The sequence below is a fragment of the Patagioenas fasciata genome, chromosome 24, assembly GCF_037038585.1.
Source record: "Patagioenas fasciata isolate bPatFas1 chromosome 24, bPatFas1.hap1, whole genome shotgun sequence".
Taxonomy (NCBI): Eukaryota; Metazoa; Chordata; class Aves; order Columbiformes; family Columbidae; genus Patagioenas; species Patagioenas fasciata.
The window spans coordinates 2805627-2827280 of record NC_092543.1 but is presented as its reverse complement, the minus strand read 5'-3'; the positions used below and the strand labels follow the sequence as shown (position 1 = coordinate 2827280).

Here is a 21654-nt window from a genome sequence, read left to right as displayed (position 1 = left end):
CAAGTCAACTTCCTACAGCAATTGCTCATCACATACAAGAAATAATTCTGAACACAGTGAGGCTGAAAGCCTCATCATTGGTCTACTGCGCTTAGTACCTTCGTTTCACATTAGCAAACAGATTTGCTAAGTTTTTTTATGATAGGAATTCATATTGTTTAGGTTGGTGGTCCCTTCAAAACGTGGCTGTTGCAGACTTGCGTGGGTTTCATCCTGCCCCTCCAGAACCTCTCCAAGTCCAGATTAAAGCAACACACAGTGGAACTACCTGCCTCTTGTCACCCACAACTCAACGCAAGCAAAACTGCACTGAGTCTATGCTTCAAAAGCTTCCAGAGACAAGAGCCAAAGACAAAAAAAGGGCATGGCTGCCTTTCTTCCTGCTCCAAATTACTCCCAACCTAAGGATTATGATGCTGCAAACAGAAACACTATACCTTTAACTTTTCGAGGTCGTCCTCTATCTTCTGAATATACTGCATCATCTGCATCCGCGACTCTATGGAGAGGTGAGGTCTGGCTAGGAAGCAGCAGGACTCGTCCCCCGTGCCCATCATGTCCTCGGCAAACGGGGAGCTCCCCCCGTCCGACAGCGGCCGCTGCTGCGCAGAGTCCAAAGAGCCGCGGCCGCCCGCCGCGCACCGCAGGACCAGCGCCGACACCTCCTCGTCGGTGGAGCTCTCCTGCACCGCGCCGTAGCCGTCGAGGATCAAGTAATTTCCTGCGGAGAGAACGGTTTTACTGAGACCTCCAGCACCGCAAAGAACCGCAGAGCTGGAAACACTTTTATGGAGGATAAGTGGTGAGAGGCCCAGAAGAAAAAGCATTTGTGAACGCTACACAGAACGGTGATTGTATCAGACCAGACTAGTTTGGTTCTGAATTGGGCTTGGCTGGTTTTTGGGCCGCAGTTTGAGAATTACATGATGAAATGAGCTAATCACCCACCTTCCCGCTTCTGCAAGATCTGTGTTTCTATTATAACGTCTGAAAAACCTGCACTTAGACTAATGGTACCCGACAATCCAGACTGCTGGATTTCTAACCTCCGCTCACTGACTAAGGTAGCTTTTAGATGGGCTGGCTTTAGAATATAGCTTGCTGATGATACATTAAGAAGATAAAGCAATTATAGATAGAAACGCTTTCACAACCTGCACCTACCAATAGGATTACATGAAGTAATCTCTACAGCATTACAGCAAAGCGAGCATGTGAAGTCAGAATTGACTGAAACAGGTCAATCTCATTTTGATGTCCCTGCACGGCATAAGCGATTGACAAATAAATTAGATGCCTCCAATTGTTGGCTCAGTTTTAATAATTTAAAATGTCTCAGAAGTCCAAGGAAAGCGAAGTTATTTTCAATATGGAGCTGGAAGGCAGCATTCGGTCACAAACTGCCCCATTCACATCGACAGAATCCAATCTTTAAATAAAAGCGTATTTATGGACAAGAGATTTCAAAACTAACAGTCACACAGAATCTACCTACTTGTAGCTACTTCTGCTACAACACGCACGTGAGATAAACCTCAACTTGTGTGCTACATCTCACGCAGTGTCATCGGGTTGGCCGACGCTGCCAAATGTACCGTCTGGAGTAATAATAATAGAAATAACAAAAATAATAAGCTCTGAAGAGCTTCAGACTGGGGTAAAGTCTCAGGAGAATTAACAGTGCAAAGTGTATTAACCCCACAGTATTTCAGCTTCTTTCATACAACAGAATTCATCAGCTACGTGCTTGCACAGCCTTTTCAGGGCTAAAATGACTGTCAAGGGCTGAAAGTGAACTTTAAATGTCCTATAACGTATAAGCAAGAGAGGAAAATGTACTGCGATTTTCTTTGGTATCTCCTATTTAAAACTGTCTCTAATATAGGGTCTGGCCAAACTATCACGCAAGGAATTAATGCAATCCGCCCACCTGAGATCCGTGTTTCCACATCCTCTTCCTCCTTCCTTTCCATGAGTTCGCTTTCAGACGGGTTTTCATCGCTGTGAGCTTCTCGAGCGTCAAAGAAATGCTCCCCGCTCTCGTCGGCGCCCACGGCCTCCAGCTCCGCCGCCAGCCCCAGCGTCACGCTCATGCGGTCCATGGCCAGGCTGCTGCTCGAGCCGGGCTCTCTGGCTCCCAGCTGCACCGAATCCCCCGCAGCTGCTTCAGCTGAAGTCCGAAGGGCGTAAGTAGCTGTGGATTCGCCGATTCCGGCTCTGGGGAGCGTGCTGTCTGCGGAATTCTGGAATTCGCTTCCACTCTCCGTTTGGGCCTCTTGAGAAACAGTCCGGAACCTGGGAAAGCGCTGCCGGTCTCCGGGGGTGCCCTTCTCAGCAAAGCCGAGCTGCTGGACCAGCAGCTGTTTCAGCAAGCCCACTGAAAACAGAGAACATTCACCAGTGACCCCTAACAGCGATTAAACCAGACTTCCAGGCCACCCTCTCAAAAAGGGGATCTCAGCATCCAGCCTGCTCATCGCTCTTGGTAGGAAAAACATGGATTTATTTTAATCCAGAATGACAGAGTCACAGAACCCCAGAGTGTGAGGGGTTGGAAGGGCCCTGGAAAGCTCATCCAGTGCAATCCCCCATGGAGCAGGAACACCCAGCTGAGGTTCCACAGGAAGGGGTCCAGGCGGGTTTGAATGTCTGCAGAGAAGGAGACTCCACAACCTCCCTGGGCAGCCTGGGCCAGGCTCTGCCACCCTCACCCCCAACAAGTTGCTTCTCCTCTTGCAGTGGAACCTCCTGTGTTCCAGTTTGCACCCATTGCCCCTTGTCCTGTCACTGGGTGTCACCCAGCAGAGCCTGGCTCCATCCTCCTGACACTGCCCCTTTCCATATTGATCCCCAGGAATGAGTCCCCCCCAGTCTCCTCTTCTCCAGCTCCAGAGCCCCAGCTCCCTCAGCCTTTCCTCACACGGGAGATGCTCCACTCCCTTCAGCATCTTGGTGGCTGCGCTGGACTCTCTGCAGCAGTTCCCTGTCCTTCTGGAGCTGAGGGGCCACAACTGGACACAATATTCCAGGTGTGGTCTCCCCAGGGCAGAGCAGAGGGGCAGGAGAACCTCTCTGACCTACTGACCACCCCCTTCTAACCCACCCCAGGTCCCATTGGCTTCCTGGCCACAAGGGCCCAGTGCTGGCTCATGCTCACCCTGCTGTCCCCAGGACCCCCAGCTCCCTTTCCCTACACTGCTCTCTAATAGGTCATTCCCCAACTTACACTTGAACCTGGGGTTGTTCCTGTCCAGATTCAAGACTCTACACTTGCCCTTGTTCTATTTCATTAAATGTTTCCCCGCCCAGCTCTCCAGCCTGTCCAGGTCTCTGATGGCAGCACAGCTTCCAGTGTCACCACTCCTCCCAGCTTGGTGTCACCAGCAAACTTGCTGACAGTCACTCTATTCCCTCGTCCAAATCATTGATGAATATATTGAATAATCCCGGCCCCAGCACTGCCCCCTGAGGCTCTGCACTGGATCCAGGCCTCAACTGGACTCTGCCCATTGCCCACGACTCTCTGGCTTCTTCCCTTCAGCCAGTTCGCAGTCACCTCACTGCCCGCTCATCCAGACCGCACTCCTCAGTTCAGCTGTGAGGATGCTGTGCAGACTGTGTCCAATGCCTCACTCAAGTCAAGGGAGATCACATCCACCGCTCTGCCATCATCCATCCATCTTGCTATGTCCCTAGGGGTTGAAGCCTTACTCCACATTTTACCTCGCGAATGAGAGCAAACCTGTCAGTACAAGTTCCATTTTGCTTTGGGAAAAGCAGATAAATGATCTGCTGAAATTATCCAGCTGGAGCGCAGGTAAATGTCCAGGTTTTACCTGTGCCTCCAAATGAATCAGAACCTACGGCCATAAGAGGGGATCCCCACCTAAGAAACCAGCATATTGGGAGTATGCCACTCAACCTTGAAACGACAGGTCAAAAAAAATTAAAAAGACACATTTTCTCTACAATTTCATGCAAATTTATGCTCATTTGAACTTCAACCCACATAATAATACCATCTTTACACATCCCAGACTCAGATGATCTTGTCACCAGTCTCTGAAAACAAGTACCAGGAATTCAGAACTAGAAAAGGACTTTGAATCCTGCAAGGAGAAGCATAAATGGATTGAAGATCCAAGGTAAACTATTGGATTGCTGAAAACGGTCATTATTGTAGAGAGAGATGGAAGAGGGAACTCAGGCCAAGGATACGAATGCTCTGCATTTCCATAAAAGCCAATGACCCATAGGGAAGCAATACTGACTATTCCAAGTCCATTTCCGGTAGAGATATTTAGATTAATGATTTCATTCCAAGTCATATTTAGGAATTGCACTGCTGGATCTGCCCAAGTGGTTTTCTGGAAACAATTCTACAGAATCATCTGTGCATCAGGAAGATTTCTTTTTGACACTTGTAAGTGTTGGTCTAATTCCATCCAACCACCTCCCAAGCCCTCAACATCTGAACCTAGACTTTGTCAAGCTCACGTATCTCCAAACTCGTTTGTGGTGTTTTACTAAAAAGAAGATGACACAAAATTATATTCTGCGACTCACGCGACCTCTCCTATTCTGCTCCGGTGCCGTGAAAATAAGTCCCCAGGTTGTGTTGTGTTTTAAAAACCTGCTGACTAGTAATGGCACAAAGTTCTGCAATATCATCTTGTCATCAAAGCACTTCATGGACAGTAATGATTCATTACCACCATCACTTTATACACGGGAAAAGCAATGAGATGTCTGGAGCCAAAGAAAGGACCGGTATATGAATTCACAACGTAGAACTCGCCATCAGATCCGTTCTGTTTTGTCCTGCTGGATCTACAGCACAAACTGACACCCAACAGAAACTGAGATTGTATTTTTGATTTAGATGATTGACTTGGATCTCCAGATCTCACCCCACAGGTACTTACAGTTCCTTAATGCATCCAGCGCCCACTGCCCTTCCGGCACCGCTGCTGAGCCGCTGCCCGTGTGCTCGCAGCACGCAGCAGGATCTTTAAGTGTCAGGTCTGCCTGCTGCACTTTATCAAACTGTCCCTCTGACACCAGAAGACTTTCTGCCTTGGACTTGTCGGACACGATGGGCGAAGAAGACTGAGCGTTCAGCATTAAGGGAGGTTCGAGGCCCAAATCTTTGTCTAGTAAACACAAAACACGCGTTCGAGTTCAACAACTGTGATGATGAACTGCAGAATATTCTGCTTCATGCAGGAATCTCCCAGCTACCAAAAGCTCTCCAAGCCACAAGGAACATACGGCTCGGGACGTTTGCAAATCTACTGCCACCATTCCCCTGGCCCCCGGTTCTACCTGGGCTCTGCAGGTTACTGGTGGGAATGTCATGCTGCTCCTTGAGTTTCTGCTGCTCCTCCTCTTCACGCTCTTCCCTACGGAGAGGAAAGGAGGAACATTTTCCTTTAGTCACATCTATCTGAATCACTGCATGAGAATCAGTGGCAATTTTGGGAAGAAAAACCAGCCCAACTCCAACTGCTTTTACTTACTCGCCAGGTCCTGATTGCGGTAATGGAATCACCCTCCTGGCGCTCCCCATTTTTACAGTCCCTGCCATCTGAGCTATAAGGTCCTGCCACCTGCAGCAGAAACATCAAATAAAAGCATGCAAGACGTGAAGTATAATGTATGTTTCTCTATTTAACACCTCTTAAATCCGGCTAATATTATACCACCTCACCAGGGTACTCTACAGCAGAAGGAAATGAGTGACAGGACCTTAGCAGGAGCTGCTTTATATATAAATATATACGAAAGCATTAAGTAACACTTCACATATTACTGAAGAGTTTCATATATGAGAGGCTAGACCAGTCAAATAAGTCTGTGCCTTGCTTCTACTTTAGAAGACAAGCGTTTGTACCAAAGATGAAGTGTTTTGCTAGGGAATCGAGTTCATGCATGGGGCGCTGTGATCAGAATCAGCCGCCAGAACTGCACGGAGTACTTACACGTTCTTTTCTGAAACGGTCTGTGCCACCAGTTCGTAAATGTGAGCGCCGTTTTCTGACATGGAGATGACGAAGAAAGCTTTGTTATCTGCAGCAACACAGGGAGGGAAGGATTTAATGATTCCTAAAACTGAGCATAACCCCAACCCAAAGCAATGAAAGAAGAGTTCATGAGATAACCCTCCAACGCTATAATATACCAACATCCATCCTTCCTTACCCAGGAAATTTGTCTATTAGTCCTCAATGAAAAGAGCCATTACTGCCCAAACCATTTAGAAACAGATCCATTTCTCCTCTTTTCCCTCCTCATCATTTTTAAAGTACCTTTCATCTAATATAATCAGAGTACTTTAATTTAGAAGCCTATTTAAAACTCAAGGCATGCCTATTACTGATGCAAAGAAGTTAAACAGCTCATACATACAAAGCAAGATGTTGGACAACTAAGAATTAAGCCTACGCATCTTTCCGTGTTCTGCTCTGGGAACTCTACACAAAACCAGGTATCCTCTACTCCTCGTTTTTGTCCTCGTGCTTTCTCAGAGGTTGCACTGACCCGTTGCCACCTGGCGAACCAGGACGGTGTTCAATTTGATGATAGGGCTGAAGGTGTGTTTGCTGTCGGCTGTCGACGCCAAGATTTTACTGTGACACTTGAGGACCAGTTTGTCATCTTGTTTCTGCAGCAGCACCAGAATGTCCTCCAGCAGCAGAGTATAGAGATCTGCAGAGTGCAAAAGAGCTCAAAATGAGTTAAAGACGCGTAGTTTTATATCACACCCCTGCAGAAAGAAAAAAGCTGCCTTTTTTGATTACTCATGCAGAGGCAGTAATCAGAGCTGTGCCATTCTAGGCAAAGCTTGCACATCCTCATCAGAGCTACGGCAGAAAGCTACAGATGGAATTGGATCATCTCATGACTGACTGCTGTGTCCCTGCGTGGCCTTAATGACACTTCAGCGCATTTCAGAATTGACAAGAATAATTTAATCAGCTCTGAGAAGCACACAGGCATTATTATAGGTGGGAATCATCACTGGAAAGTGCAGAAATGCTTTTGCTTTGCTCCTCAGCAAGCACAAACCCAATTTCAAGTCAGTCGATGGAACAGGACTCACCGATGGTTTTGTCACGGTTAACCTTCCACGTCAGGGGTCCTTCGTGAAGCATTTTTCTCTTGGTTAGATCCAAGTTCTGTCACCGGGGGAGAGAAAAAAAGCAGCGGTATGAAATTTCTGTGGTAATGGTAAAGTGGTAAGTAATGGTAAGGTACTGGTAAGGTACTGGTAAGGTACTGGTAAAGCATGAGAATGTCGGAGGGAAGTCTACAACAGGCGCTATGGTTTGGAGATGAGCAGCTAAACGCAGCCTGGAAAAAGAACCATGGAGCAGGAGTGAATCCTTGTAAACCAAAATCATGCGAGAGGTGTTTGCTATCATCTTCACTGCTCTTTTGGAGATGTCTGGGCTCAGAGGGTAGAAAATTGTCCAAAGTCAAACTAGTAAGGCATTAGGACTTCATCTGATGTCTACGAGTTGTTTCCAATATCTGTTTTAAAGCTGGCAGTTCTAGTGTTACAACTGGTGAATGCTTCAGCACTCGATTTGCAAGTCAAGTGTGCCCACAAATGATAAAGCGATGTACAAATCATCCCAGTGATCTCGTGGACTTTAGAATGTCAATGGATTCTTCAGTCATTCCAGTGCTTGTGACATTTAGATCCGCAGGCACTTGAAGTGACAGTTTTCACAAGTCATTCCTTCCAAGTCTCAGAGTCTACAATCAACAACAGCGAGATTTCATAACCGCCAGTAAATTCTCCATTTCATAACCAAACACTTGCAAGCTTATTTGTGGAGGCACACAGGACGTAGTTTTATAGAAAAGTCTTCATATAATTATTTTTTCTTAGATCCACATTCACTCTGGGGATGACAGGGCACTGATACAGCAAGTAACCAGCTTCACTAACCTAACTGCACCGATTTAGAGGGGCCATGAAACACAGTATTTTAGCACTGTATTAAGACTTAGTTTGCTACACTCATTTATCCTCTATATAAAGAAGCTTGTGGACAAGCTCTTCCTTTGAATCCAACTGCACTGCTACACTGGCCTTCTCAGTTCCAACGGCACAACCAAGACAAGCAATCATCTGAGATAAATATCCATAATAAGACTTAACATCCATCAGGTGTCTCTTATGTGATACAGTACATTAGCTTGCAGACCATTAAGATTTGTTTTACAAGCCTCAGCAACACTGCGATGTGCAGAATTAAGTTGTTCCATCCACAGAGATCTAAGGTAGCAGAACTCAAATTTCTGAGACTAATCATTCTAATTGATGAAGCTGATGAGGCCTCTCCAGCCAGCTGGGAGCAGCCTCACAGGCACAGGCCCTGTTGTGGTGGGGATCTGAACTCCCCTGATGTTTGCTGGAAGGACGACTCGGCCGGCAGCCGCAGTCCAGGAGGTTCCTCCAGCGCACTGCTGAGAACTTTGTGATGCAAAGGGCGGAGGAGCCGACCAGAAGAGCTGCACTGCTGGGCCTCATCCTCACTGACAAGGAGGGGCTGGTTGAAGTGGTGAAGGTCGAGGGCTGCCTGGGTTGCAGCGACCATGAGATGGTGGAGTTCAGGATCTCCTGTGGCAGGAGCAGGATAGCGAGCAGAATTGCAGCCCTGGATTTCAGCAGGGCAAACTTTGGCCTTTTCAGGCAATTGCTGGGGGAAATCCCATGGACAAGGCTGCTGGAAGGTAAAGGGGCCCAAGAGAGTTGGTTGGTGTTCAGGGACTGTTTCTAGCGGGCACAAGATCAGAGCATCCCGACACATAGGAAGTCAAGGAAGGGAGCCAGGAGACCTGCGTGGTTAAACAGGGAACTGCTGGGTAACCTCGAGTGAAAGAGGAGAGTTTACAGATCATGGAAGGAGGGGCTGGGCACTTGGGGAGAACATCAGGCTGTTGGCAGAGGGTGTAGGGAGGCAACTAGGAAAGCTAAGGCCTCCTTAGAATTAAACCTGGCGAGAGGGGTCAAGGACAATAGGAAGAGTTTTTTCAAATATGTGGCAGATAAAACTAACAGCAGAGGCAATGTGGGCCCACTGATGAACGAGGTGGGTGCCCTGGTGACAGAAGACACAGGGAAGGTAGAGTTACTGAACACTTCTTGGTCTCTGTCTGCTGTGCTGGGGGCTGTGCTGAGCATCCCGCACCGCTGAGGCCCCACAGGAAGCCAGGTCAATGGAGGAGTTTGCCTGGGTCGATGAGGACTGGGTTAGGGAGCAGTTCGGCAATCTGGACATCCATAAATCCATGGTTCCGGACAGGATGCACCCACAGGTGCTGAGGGAGCTGGCTGAGGTCATTGCTGGACCACTCTCCATCATCTTTGCCAAGTCTTGGGAAACGGGAGAGGTGCCTGAGGACTGGGGGAAAGCAAATGTCACTGCAGTCTTCAAAAAGGGCAAGAAGGAGGACCCAGGTGACTCCAGACCGGTCAGCATCACCTCCATCCCTGGGAAACTGATGGAACGACTTCTCCTTGGTGCCATCTCAAGGCAGATCAGGGAGAAGAGGGGCATTAGGGGCAGTCAGCATGGCTTCACCAAGGGGAAGTCGTGCTTGACCAACCTCACTGACTTTGATGAGGACATAACAAGATGGATGGATGATGGCAGAGCGGTGGACGTGATCTCCCTTGACTTGAGTGAGGCATTGGACACAGTCTGCACAGCATCCTCACAGCTGAACTGAGGAGTGCGGTCTGGATGAGCGGGCAGTGAGGTGACTGCGAACTGGCTGAAGGGAAGAAGCCAGAGAGTCGTGGGCAATGGGCAGAGTCCAGTTGAGGCCTGGATCCAGTGCAGAGCCTCAGGGGGCAGTGCTGGGGCCGGGATTATTCAATATATTCATCAACGATTTGGACGAGGGAGGTTGTGGAGTGTCCTCTGCAGACATTCAAACCCGCCTGGACCCCTTCCTGTGGAACCTCAGCTGGGTGTTCCTGCTCCATGGGGGATTGCACTGGACGAGTTTTCCAGGTCCTTTCCAACCCCTCACATTCTGGGATTCTGTGTAATTTTTGTACAGAAATATTTCGCTCCAAAGACTATTATATATCAGAAGGGTGCAGTAAAAAGAGCCACAAACTGAACAATGGTGTTTCAAGCACAATTTACATAGAGATTGTTTGAATGTCACTCACCCTGAACTCGTCCATCATGGGATCCTCAGACTGCTTCAAGTAGGACAGGTCAAGACGACGCTGATAATCTTCCAAATGCTGCAGAAAATGTAATGAAATGGTCGGTTTGGTTACCAAAACTCAGTGGCAGAGTGCAGACAGTCATCAATGCTTCCACACATCCCCAAACACCTGAGATTCCTCCTCTCCCAGGAATAACTGTGCCACAAAACATCTTCAAACACAACAAAAAGTCACCAGGACAGAGACTCCAGGTGTCTTAAGCAGTTTGTTGCCCTTCGACTCTCTTCTCCTCACTCTGTTCATCTCCTACCTGCTTGTTCTCGGACTCTTTGACGGCCTGGTTCACGTGGTTGAGGATCTGACGACAATGATCTGCTGCTTTCTTCACCTTCTCTTTCTCTTTGGGCAGCTCTGCAAGAGAAAAAGGAAATGCAATAACGCTCTCCAAGAAAGGGCGAAAAAGTCAAAATCTGGTGCGGTTTGCGAGCCTCAAATTTGAGAAAGAGAACTTAGAGTTACAGAATAACCCATCAACAAAGGCACTGCATGTCCAAGGCGACACGACAAAAACAGATCTGTGACAGGAGATAATTCATTCTGCCCTGCACAAGACACCAGCCTCTGACGATCACTGTGCACAGCACTTGTTAAACTCTCATTTTTGAGGGGTTGTGACAACTATTCCCCCCACAAACATCCCGCTGAGAAGTATTCTGTGAAATCTAAGGAGTTTACTAAGATTCCACCAAGATTCACACACAGCCCAAGGCTCAGGATTCAGTTCCTGCACCTCTTCCAATCCTTTTTGTTGATTTATTTCGGAAGGAAAAAGACAAAGAAACATAAAGCGAAACATTAAAAGAAGTGTTACATTTCCTTATTATGATTGGAGTCAACTTGTAAATGTAGTATATTTGTAATGAGTAATGAAATAACACTGCAGCAGTTATCTGCTAGCCAACCTGAAAAGGCATTTTGTGGTGTTAATAATTATATTTTGGCCTGTTAGGCTGGAAATATCTTTCAGTGTAACACATCCTAGCTAAACTCTACCCTCTGATTTGGACGAGGGAATAGAGTGACTGTCAGCAAGTCTGCTGGTGACACCAAGCTGGGAGGAGTGGTGACACTGGAAGCTGTGCTGCCATCAGAGACCTGGACAGGCTGGAGAGCTGGGCAGGGAAACATTTAATGAAATAGAACAAGGGCAAGTGTAGAGTCTTGAATCTGGGCAGGAACAACCCCAGGTTCCAGTGTAAGTTGGGGAATGAGCTGTTAGAGAGCAGTGTAGGGGAAAGGGAGCTGGGGTCCTGGGGACAGCAGGGTGAGCATGAGCCAGCACTGGGCCCTTGTGGCCAGGAAGCCAATGGGACCTGGGGTGGGTTAGAAGGGGGTGGTCAGTAGGTCAGAGAGGTTCTCCTGCCCCTCTGCTCTGCCCTGGGGAGACCACACCTGGAATATTGTGTCCAGTTGTGGCCCCTCAGCTCCAGAAGGACAGGGAACTGCTGCAGAGAGTCCAGCGCAGCCACCAAGATGCTGAAGGGAGTGGAGCATCTCCCGTGTGAGGAAAGGCTGAGGGAGCTGGGGCTCTGGAGCTGGAGAAGAGGAGACTGAGGGGGGACTCATTCCTGGGGATCAATATGGAAAGGGGCAGTGTCAGGAGGATGGAGCCAGGCTCTTCTGGGTGACAACCAGTGACAGGACAAGGGGCAATGGGTGCAAACTGGAACACAGGAGGTTCCGCTGGAAGAGGAGAAGCAACTTGTTGGGGGTGAGGGTGGCAGAGCCTGGCCCAGGCTGCCCAGGGAGGTTGTGGAGTCTCCTTCTCTGCAGACATTCAAACCCGCCTGGACCCCTTCCTGTGGAACCTCAGCTGGGTGTTCCCGCTCCATGGGGGATTGCACTGGATGAGCTTCCCAGGGCCCTTCTAATCCCTCACATTCTGTGTTCTGTGATTCTCTGTGAAAATGTTCTGAGGTGCTTTAGACATTCAGAGGGGGAAGGAAGGCTGCATTACGATTCTGTTAGTGTTATGTTTAAAGCAGCATTTCTTTCCTAGTTCAAGCTCCTTCAAACTCTTGGTTGACATTATATTGATAACTTCCAAGATTTTTAGACCCAACTTGGTTTGGAACAGACTTTAGGGTATGGGTCAGATTGCACTCTGAGCAGATGTTTTTCCCAGATACTGTGAATTTTGAAGAAACAGGATTGACTAAAACAAAGAAAAAACCCACAACCACCCTTGGTCAATAACAAGAAAACCCTGACCTTAAAAATAAAACCCCATTTGTTCTGTATTATCTGCTTTTTGTCCTGGTGCTGAAGAAGCATGTTGATTTGCCATAAGCCTTAACACTACATGTGTTTTACTTAGATTCTATAATACTTTCTTTATGTCTTCCAAGCTTGTTTAGGCAATGGCATCATTTGACAGGTTTTACATTAGATTCTTCATTCTTCACATTCTTGTACTAGTAATGGACACTTAGGGATTTCTCTCATAGAAGATCTTATTCTTTTTCTCTCCTATATGCATCTACATAGAAATTGCAATTCACTTAAATGTGTCTTCTTGTAATAGTTCGATTTAGCGATCTTAATGTCCCAAATTCAAGGAAAAGAAACCATTTATCAGATTGCAGTTATTATTTAAACAAATAGAATATCACCTTTAGTGATTGAATTCTTTCCACTTATCTCCTTCTTCAAGACTGTAACTATTGTATAAGAATATGTAATAATGTCCATTAGGAATGGAAGGGTGCAGAGAAATTATTTGCTTCACTTCTGTTTGTTTGCCATAATCATTAAAAACCATTAACAGCAGTAATGGCGTAAAATGAACCAACGGGTCAGGGACCGGAGGGTGGAGAAGGGCCAGCCTGCAATTCCTGGCTTCCTTCTTCATAAACTAATAGCAAATCAAGATGTTTTGCTAGTAACTTGCATAAGTGGTTTGGTTTATCTGCAAAGCGTTCCCCTCCTCTACATTTTAAGACTACACTTAAATTATTATATTGCACTCTATCTATGCTTACTACACCCCAAAGCAAACTGTCAGCCGCTTATTTCATATTCAATGTCCTTTTTTTTTTTCCTAGGCAGGAAAATTAATTTAATTTAGAAACAAAGACTGGATGTTTTTATTTTATTATTTTTAATTATTATTGATTACTTTGTTTTTAGTTTATTTTTCTCTGTGTAGGCAGCAGCAAGGTCACAAAAAAAACAGATAGCGACCCACAAAATTGAACTGTTCCTCAACATATGCTACAAAATCACATTTGCCTAGAAAACCTCCTTTACCTGTGTACTTCGCAATGTTATCCAGCAGAAGGGGGTACTTAGTCAACCTCTGCATCTCTGTCGGAATTATATCCTTCAGCTGCAGCCGGCGACACAGCGGATTACTCTCAGCATCCTAAAATTAAACAGCACAATAACTACATTTGTCATTTTTATTAAGACTATAATTGTATGCAACATCTATTTATCACATAAACATCTATTGCTTCACTTTCCAGTAATTAAATACAAGATAAGAAATGCCAAGATCTATCATTCAGATGACACTTGGCACAAAAGCGGCAGCTCCGTCCCATCATTCCTATGGAGGGAATAGTGACTGTCAGCAAGTTTGCTGGTGACACCAAATTGGGAGGAGTGGCTGACACTGGAAGCTGTGCTGCCATCAGAGACCTGGACAGGCTGGAGAGCTGGGCGGGGAGAAATCCAAGGTAATTCCCCAACTTACACTGGAACCTGGGGTTGTTCCTGCCCAGATTCAAGACTCTACACTTGCCCTTGTTCTATTTCATTACATTTTTCCTGCCCAACTCTCCAGGTCTCTGGATGGCAGCACAGCTTCCAGTGTCACCACTCCTCCCAGCTTGGTGTCACCAGCAAACTTGCTGACAGTCACTCTATTCCCTCGTCCAAGTCGTTGATGAATATATTGAATAATCCCGGTTCCAGCACTGCCCCCTGAGGCTCTGCACTGGATCCAGGCCTCAACTGGACTCTGCCCATTGCCCACGACTCTCTGGCTTCTTCCCTTCAGCCAGTTCGCAGTCACCTCACTGCCCGCTCATCCAGACCGCACTCCTCAGTTCAGCTGTGAGGATGCTGTGCAGACTGTGTCCAATGCCTCACTCAAGTCAAGGGAGATCACGTCCACCGCTCTGCCATCATCCATCCATCTTGTTATGTCCTCATCAAAGTCAGTGAGGTTGGTCAAGCACGACTTCCCCTTGGTGAAGCCATGCTGACTGCCCCTAATGCCCCTCTTCTCCCTGATCTGCCTTGAGATGGCACCAAGGAGAAGTCGTTCCATCAGTTTCCCAGGGATGGAGGTGATGCTGACCGGTCTGGAGTCACCCGGGTCCTCCTTCCTGCCCTTTTTGCAGACTGCACTGACATTTGCTTTCCCCCAGTCCTCAGGCACCTCTCCCGTTTCCCAAGACTTGGCAAAGGTGATGAAGAGCGGTCCAGCAATGCCCTCAGCCAGCTCCCTCAGCACCCACGGGTGCATCCCATCCGGACCCATGGATTTATGGATGTCCAGATTGCCGAACTGCTCCCTAACCCAGTCCTCATGGACCCAGGCAAACTCCTCCATTGTCCTGACTGCCTCTGGGGCCTCAGCGGTGCGGGGCTCCTTATCTGTCTCCTGCTCACTTCACGCATCAAAATCGTACGATTATAAGCAGCTTTCCCCACACAAGTACTCAGCCTTGGGAAACAGGCACCTCAAATGAGACGCCATCTCCTCCTGGGACAGCGTGTGCTTTCCTGCATTCATCAGGACATTTTATGCTCCCCAGAATTGAAGGCTCCTCCCTCCAGAAATTATTAGCAGAGATAATTACAGCATAGGAAATGATCCCAATCCGAAGACACGATGTCATGAGTTATAATAACTTTACCTACAACCGTTCATTACGCTACACCGGTCACCAGCCACATCCTCATGTAACTTAAACCCTTGCGTAAAATTCACCTGCACAAAAGTCTGGAATCGAGAGTCCTTCTTCTGGCGCGACTTGATGACCTCTAGAGCAAAGGGCTGGTTACTGCAGAAAGTGGCAGTTGCGTGTTTCAGCTTTTCCTCTGCTGGTCCACTAAACTGTGCCAGAAAGCCAAGAACATCAAAGTTAGACTCGAGTTCAGCAGAAGCCACTTCACTTCTTCATCTCCAAACAAACTGCACTCAGGTGAACTACAAGGGATTAATTACCAGACAAAGCCAAGACCACAGTCACCTTGTGTCTCAGGGACGCCCACGCTTAAACACCAGAATACAACACTAGATGTTATTTCCTAAACAAAACTACTACAAAAACACGGTGTGGGGAAACAACAGCTTTGAGAAACTGGAAATGTCCCGCGGGTGATCGATGGTTCATCTCTTACTGTGACTCTTCCCGCTCCTGCTACCCAGCCTGAAAATACCCTGCAAAATGAGATCCTGCAGCTTTTTGATTCAGTCACTTGGCCAGAACACTACAAAAGGGTATATAACTATTAGCCTTAAGGCCTAGCTCGCTCTGGTATTTTCTTGCTTTTCCATAACACCCAGGAGAACTGAAAGGGTTGGGGTGTTCCTCTACCAGCCACATCTGATCTGCAATTTCTTCCTTTTTCTCAAATCCTAGACAGTGCCATAGAAAGCAACCACCACAAGAAGAGCTGGAAGGAAGAAGCAGATCAGTCTTCAATCCTAAATGATCGGCAGTTTACAAACACAACCAACCCGGGAGACTCCTGAGAGAGAATTGACCTTTTTTAAAGAATCTCCATCACTCCTGCTCCCGCCATTTGGATCTCAGATGGAAACCTCCACCAGCGCTGCGAATTTGAAAGAGTTCAGCTATGGAAATTATAGGATCGGAAACCAGGATTTGTAACTATCTTTTAACTGAACCGCAGGCAACACAAGACTCATGTATTTCAGTGTTAGTGAAACAAATTGTGCTATTACGTTTTTCAAAATCCTACTCTCATCTTTATGTCTCCAATACCACCTTTCTGCTCTACCCACTCATCATAAGGAGATCATTTTACTTCCATAAATTACTGTTATCTCTCGTCAAATGGGAATTCTATGAGGTCCTCCCGCTTTCCTTCAACCCCCATTCTCTGCCCCTGCGCTGGCTCCATACAAGTTTAAGATTTGGTTCCTATTAGCTGGAAATTAATACCTTTGCTAAGCTCTGGCTCTGCCACTCTATGAAACATTTTCAGGTAAAAGAAAGCAAAAAAGGATTTTACCCAGGAAAGCAAGTCTTCCCCGATTTGGCCAATAACAGAAGTCTCGTTCCTTTTCCGCACGGCTTTCATCTGATCGTTCAATGCAACTTCACAAACAAAAAAAAGACAAATTAATGCCAGGAAAAGGCGAGATTCGCAATAATTTCAATTTAAAAAATGAAAAGTGTCCAGCAAGATAATAAATTCAGAGTATCTAAGAGAATGCTATATCATTCCTTTGCACTTCTCTCTCACCTATCTCCAAGTGACCCCTGAGAACCTTTCCATCTGACCTTCGCCGAGGCTCAACATCATTGCCCTTTTAACAGCATAACAATGGAGAACACACTTTGAGCCACCTGCGTAAAATCACTCGGTGGCAGAGCTGAAATTCTGCTTCTGAACAGCCCTTTCTCTGCACAGTTAGGAAGGGCCGCCCTCCAGAACCACCGCAAGGCGTCAATCCTTTTCACATTTGTTTCCATATTCACTTCAACAGCAGTTGTAACATTTTGAACGTTGACCCACAGAGACTGTTCACCAAAGCATCGCTCCTTTTATCAAAGCACGAACCAGCACCAGTCTGTGTGCACGGATAAGGAAAGGCAAGTATCTTAAACACTGGACACATTATCAAAATAGCTTTGTCAATCAGAAATGGAAAAAATGGTGTGCGAAAGGAAGAAGGGCCGCAGTATTCTTTTTATCTGAAGTTATGAGGTTGCCTGTCATTTCAGGGTCACTTGCTTAAATTTTTCACCTACTTCTATCCAGAATGGAGACTAGGAAGCTGAAAGGCTCTTTGGCTGCTCTTACCATGGAGCCCCAGGATGTCCTCCAGGTTGGAGAAGATTTTGCGCTTGTCGCTGGAGCTCAGGATGCCCTCCCGGGTGACACGCTGGTAGAACACGTTGTGCAGAACCTTCAGCGTGCGCACGTGAGCTCTCTCGGTGTAAAACAGCTCTGAAGAGAGAGGAAAGCTGGCTTGTAACTACCTGCTTAAAGACCTGTGGCAACGTGCAGCCAAACAGGAAGCAAACAGACAGCGGAAACAGAACTCAGACAAGTCTCCCTCACCCTTGCTGGCCCATATTCCAGCTTGCTCTGCAATATTTCCATGTTTGAAAGAACATGACTCTTAATTTCCCCCATCCAGCCACACAGAGCGTTCTGCGGGACTGCAAGACCCAAAACTGAGATGAAATTTTGAAGTTTGGTGGTAGCTTTCTATTTGCATCACGTGTTTTTGAATGGTCTAGACAGCTCATCTTGCTTTCTTCTATTGCACGTGATATTGCAAACTGGCCCTTCAGTGTTAAACCACTTAATATTGTTTATTTCTTCCCTAATAACTGCACTGGTGTCACCTCAGGATACACTTCAGTAGCAAGTTCCACACACCAACAGTGCAAACCAGAAGCAACAGATGGCGACGACTTTGAGCAAATCAGCTTAAAATTTTAAGAACTTCAGAGCTCCTGAGGACAGGTTTGAACTTTGTGAGCTAGGGAAAAGCATCCATCTCACCATTAATCACTTCTTGGCGCTTGATTTCGTAGGGTTTCAGCCCCATCAGCACTTCCCGGCTCACGAGTTGCTGCCAGTTGGGAGGGTCCGTGTCCATGTCAAAATCATACAGCTCATCTTCGCTTTGCACATCTGCGAAACCAACACTGTCCATCCTACCATGAAAAAACACGTCAGACACTTTCCATCTTAGGCATGGATGTAAGGAAGAAAGAGGAGAAAAATCCAAGTATATATATGTGGTAGAATGCAAACCCCCTCTCTCCCCCTCCCTCCTTCGCTATGGAAGGAGCAGACACATCTCCCTCTCTCTCTGCTGCTTGAGGCCAACAGCTCCTTTTGTTTGGCCCCAGAGCCCCTGGCAGGGCCATTACGAGAAGGGAGCACCGAGGCGCCAGGAGCCGCTGGGCACCCGCAGCCAGGGTGGGGGCGTTTGGAGGCTTCAGGGGCACCCACAGCCAGGGTGGGGGTGCAGAGAAGCTTCTGGAATGCCCAGTCAGATCTGCTCAGGCTATAAAAACGGGACTCTCGTCGAGACTCCGCCCACTGTCGCGGGTCTCTTGGAGCACGAGCGAGATGGTGCCGCCGAGAGCCCCCCAGGACGGAGACTCCGCTGGCCTCGCCGCCACGGGTGTGAGTAAACGAACCCTCGCAGGATTGCGAGTGTATCTGCTTTCCGTGCACATTTGCATGTGTATTTATACTTTCCGTGCACATTCGCACACGTACTTTCCGTGCTCAATACGAGCACGTGTATAAATTATTTCCTCGCATAATCGCGGGTGTATTTTCCTCCCACGCTTGCACATAAGCACGTGTAATATTCCGTGCACATTTGCAGGTGTATTTCTCCTCCCAGGATTGTGAGTGTATTATAAATTTACCCTCGCAGAATCGTGACTGTACACTTTCCGTACTCACTACGAGTACGTGTGTCCCTTTACAATGACCCCACACCGTGTTCAGTCAGTGTGGACTCCTCCCGGACTCAGGGTCGGCTCCAGCATTGTTTTGGTGAAGCCACGTGCACGCACTCTGTGGACCTCCTGTTGCATTCGTTGCTGCCCCTTAATAATTTCCTCAACTGATATCTGACCCCGTATTCAAGCCACTTTTGCAGCGCTATAACCCTGTTTCTCACCGGTTTAATAAAGGTTGTTTTGGACCCTGTTGTCCCTTAAACGAACCTCGGGGTGCCTCTGTGACAATGTATCAGTTGTAAAGCATTACGAATGTGCTCTCCATGACAGCTGGAGGCTGTCAGATGTCTGAACCTATAGGCACATTTTCTAATTTTGCCCTTTACAGAACAACTAAGAGCGAATATCAGTTGTCGCAGTATTTCCATAACCCTCCTTTTAATGACAAAAATAAAATAATTTGCTTGAAGTCAAATATCAAGTAAGTGAAAGGCCGGGTTACAGTTTCTTCCCCTCATCTACCTGCAGATACGGAGCTGACAGCAACACACAGATTTAAAAAGAAAACGTGGGAATCTCAATTCCCTACCCCATCCGTTCAAATCAGCAGATACAACCATCGCTGTACTTCACTCACAGATCAAAGGGCTTATCTGCATATGATTCACTCCACCTGTCCTATAGACAGATGCCAGCGTCTCCATTCATTTATGTGTTATTTAAACAAAGGGAAGATCAGGTAGACAGAACAACGAACACGACTGCCTTCTACTTCATAGCCTATTAAAATCTCAACAAATTCAGTGTACAAGCGTACTCACTTGCGGAAAGGCTTTGGTGTTCCCATGTCAACCATTCTGCAAAGAACGAAAGAAATTATTAGGGAAGCTTATGCAAGAATTTCCCCCCGCTCAGCCATTCAGCACAACTTGGGATAAAGGTTTAACCTCCTAACGAAAAAATACTGTCTGTCAGCCTTCTGATACAGTTTTCTAGACCCAGCCCTCCACTGCCTGCTTCTCCCAATAATGTTTAATACGAGCAATTTGATTGAATTTTCAATTTAATACAAACTAAGAGTTTTATGGACTACTCTTCAACATCCATCATCATGACCCCACTCCAAGGCTCAAGCAACCGGGACAGCATCTTTACCTCTCTGATTCTCCCTCCTCCTCCTGCAAGTTCTCCAAAGGAGACGGGAACTCGAAGGTGTTGCTGGGCGTGCGAGGTGCGCCGTCTGTGTACTCGTTAGCAGGTGGAGCTTCTCCAGTCTGCTTCAGACCTAAAACAAATAGAACAAAATATCAAGAGCCGTACCAAAACAGAGCACGTTAGAGAACGTGGCAGCCGCATTTCAGCTCAGAGCTGGAGGAACTGAATTCTTGGCCTGGTGAGAATAATCCCAGCGACAAAAGCTTCCAGATGACACCAACTTGCACTCACAAAAGCAGGCGCCGAGACTGCATTTTTACCTGTTAGACAATCCAACGCCACAGCAATAGAACCCACCTAGTGACAATTTCTGGCCATGATAACATTTCCTAATTTAAACCAGCGACTAAATCAGAAGAGATGAATAAGCACCCAGGGAGGTCACATCTAACGACACAAAACCACTTCCTAATTCACCACATTTGTTGCATCAGAACTCTGCTCGGCGCATCCCGTTCAGAACACGATATTTAACCATTCCTCTTTGCTAGGATCACCTTACCCGCGTCGCTGTCCTTGTTTCCTTCTGGGGAGGAAAACGGACCCACTGCCAAGGGGGACATGGGGTTGGCAGGTGGGTACGGGGCGTCAGTTCCGTCACCGCAGGACCCGCTCTGGCGCATTTTGCTGGAATCCGGTGGCTCCGGGCTCACCGAGGCCGCTGTGGGCGAGTGCTTTGGGTGGCGGGGCTTCTGCATCTCCATGGCTCTGCCAACTGAACAAACACGGCCATCAGATCGCTGATCTTCCCTCTTTTCAGCAATGAAGAGAGGAAACGTTTCATACTTGCGCCGCTGTCATGCCGGCTCGGCCTCCTCGGTGGGCCCAAAATATTAGGAAAGCCTCTTCTCTTTCCTTTTTCCTCTCCTTCTTTCTCTTTCTTGATGCTTTGCTGCAGTTAATATACAACAAAGAAAAGCAATCGGATCACTCATTTCTTCAAATTCACAGAATCCCAGAATGTGAGGGCTTGGAAGGGCCCTGGGAAGCTCATCCAGTGCAATCCCCCATGGAGCAGGAACACCCAGCTGAGGTTCCACAGGAAGGGGTCCAGGCGGGTTTGAATGTCTGCAGAGAAGGAGACTCCACAACCTCCCTGGGCAGCCTGGGCCAGTGTTCTGTCACCTTTACTGAGAAGAAGTTCCTTCCCAAATTTAAGTGGAACCTCCTGTGTTCCAGTTTGCACCCAGTGCCCCTTGTCCTGTCACTGGTTGTCACCCAGAAGAGCCTGGCTCCATCCTCCTGACACTGCCCCTTTCCATATTGATCCCCAGGAATGAGTCCCCCCTCAGTCTCCTCTTCTCCAGCTCCAGAGCCCCAGCTCCCTCAGCCTTTCCTCACACGGGAGATGCTCCACTCCCTTCAGCATCTTGGTGGCTGCGCTGGACTCTCTCCAGCAAGTTTTAATAAGGTTTGAACTGTGAAAAACCAGCAGTTAGAATTTAGAAGGAACCCAATTTCAACTGCTGGGTTTTCTCAGTAATCCCAGATCCCCCCGACGCCTTGAACACTGTGAAATCATCCCGACTTCTAACGTGGGTT

The 21654-nt window shown here is 47.3% G+C and overlaps 1 protein-coding gene across 2 annotated transcripts in view; it reads right to left on the bottom strand.

Moving 5' to 3' along the window:
* Window positions 1–21654, bottom strand: part of ARHGEF12 (Rho guanine nucleotide exchange factor 12) — a 70627-nt gene that overhangs the window by 4386 nt on the left and 44587 nt on the right. For both annotated transcript variants that reach the window (XM_065855494.2, XM_065855495.2), the window contains 19 exons: window positions 20899–21004; window positions 20615–20827; window positions 20053–20182; window positions 19719–19754; window positions 17978–18132; window positions 17267–17413; window positions 16472–16557; window positions 15201–15326; window positions 13508–13622; window positions 10509–10609; window positions 10196–10273; window positions 7103–7178; window positions 6541–6708; window positions 5982–6069; window positions 5520–5609; window positions 5326–5402; window positions 4926–5153; window positions 1931–2377; window positions 438–721 (listed from right to left, as the gene is read on the bottom strand). In XM_065855494.2, coding sequence (XP_065711566.1) covers window positions 438–721; window positions 1931–2377; window positions 4926–5153; window positions 5326–5402; window positions 5520–5609; window positions 5982–6069; window positions 6541–6708; window positions 7103–7178; window positions 10196–10273; window positions 10509–10609; window positions 13508–13622; window positions 15201–15326; window positions 16472–16557; window positions 17267–17413; window positions 17978–18132; window positions 19719–19754; window positions 20053–20182; window positions 20615–20827; window positions 20899–21004 — 2751 coding nt within the window. The remainder of the gene's footprint in view (window positions 1–437; window positions 722–1930; window positions 2378–4925; window positions 5154–5325; window positions 5403–5519; window positions 5610–5981; window positions 6070–6540; window positions 6709–7102; window positions 7179–10195; window positions 10274–10508; window positions 10610–13507; window positions 13623–15200; window positions 15327–16471; window positions 16558–17266; window positions 17414–17977; window positions 18133–19718; window positions 19755–20052; window positions 20183–20614; window positions 20828–20898; window positions 21005–21654) is intronic.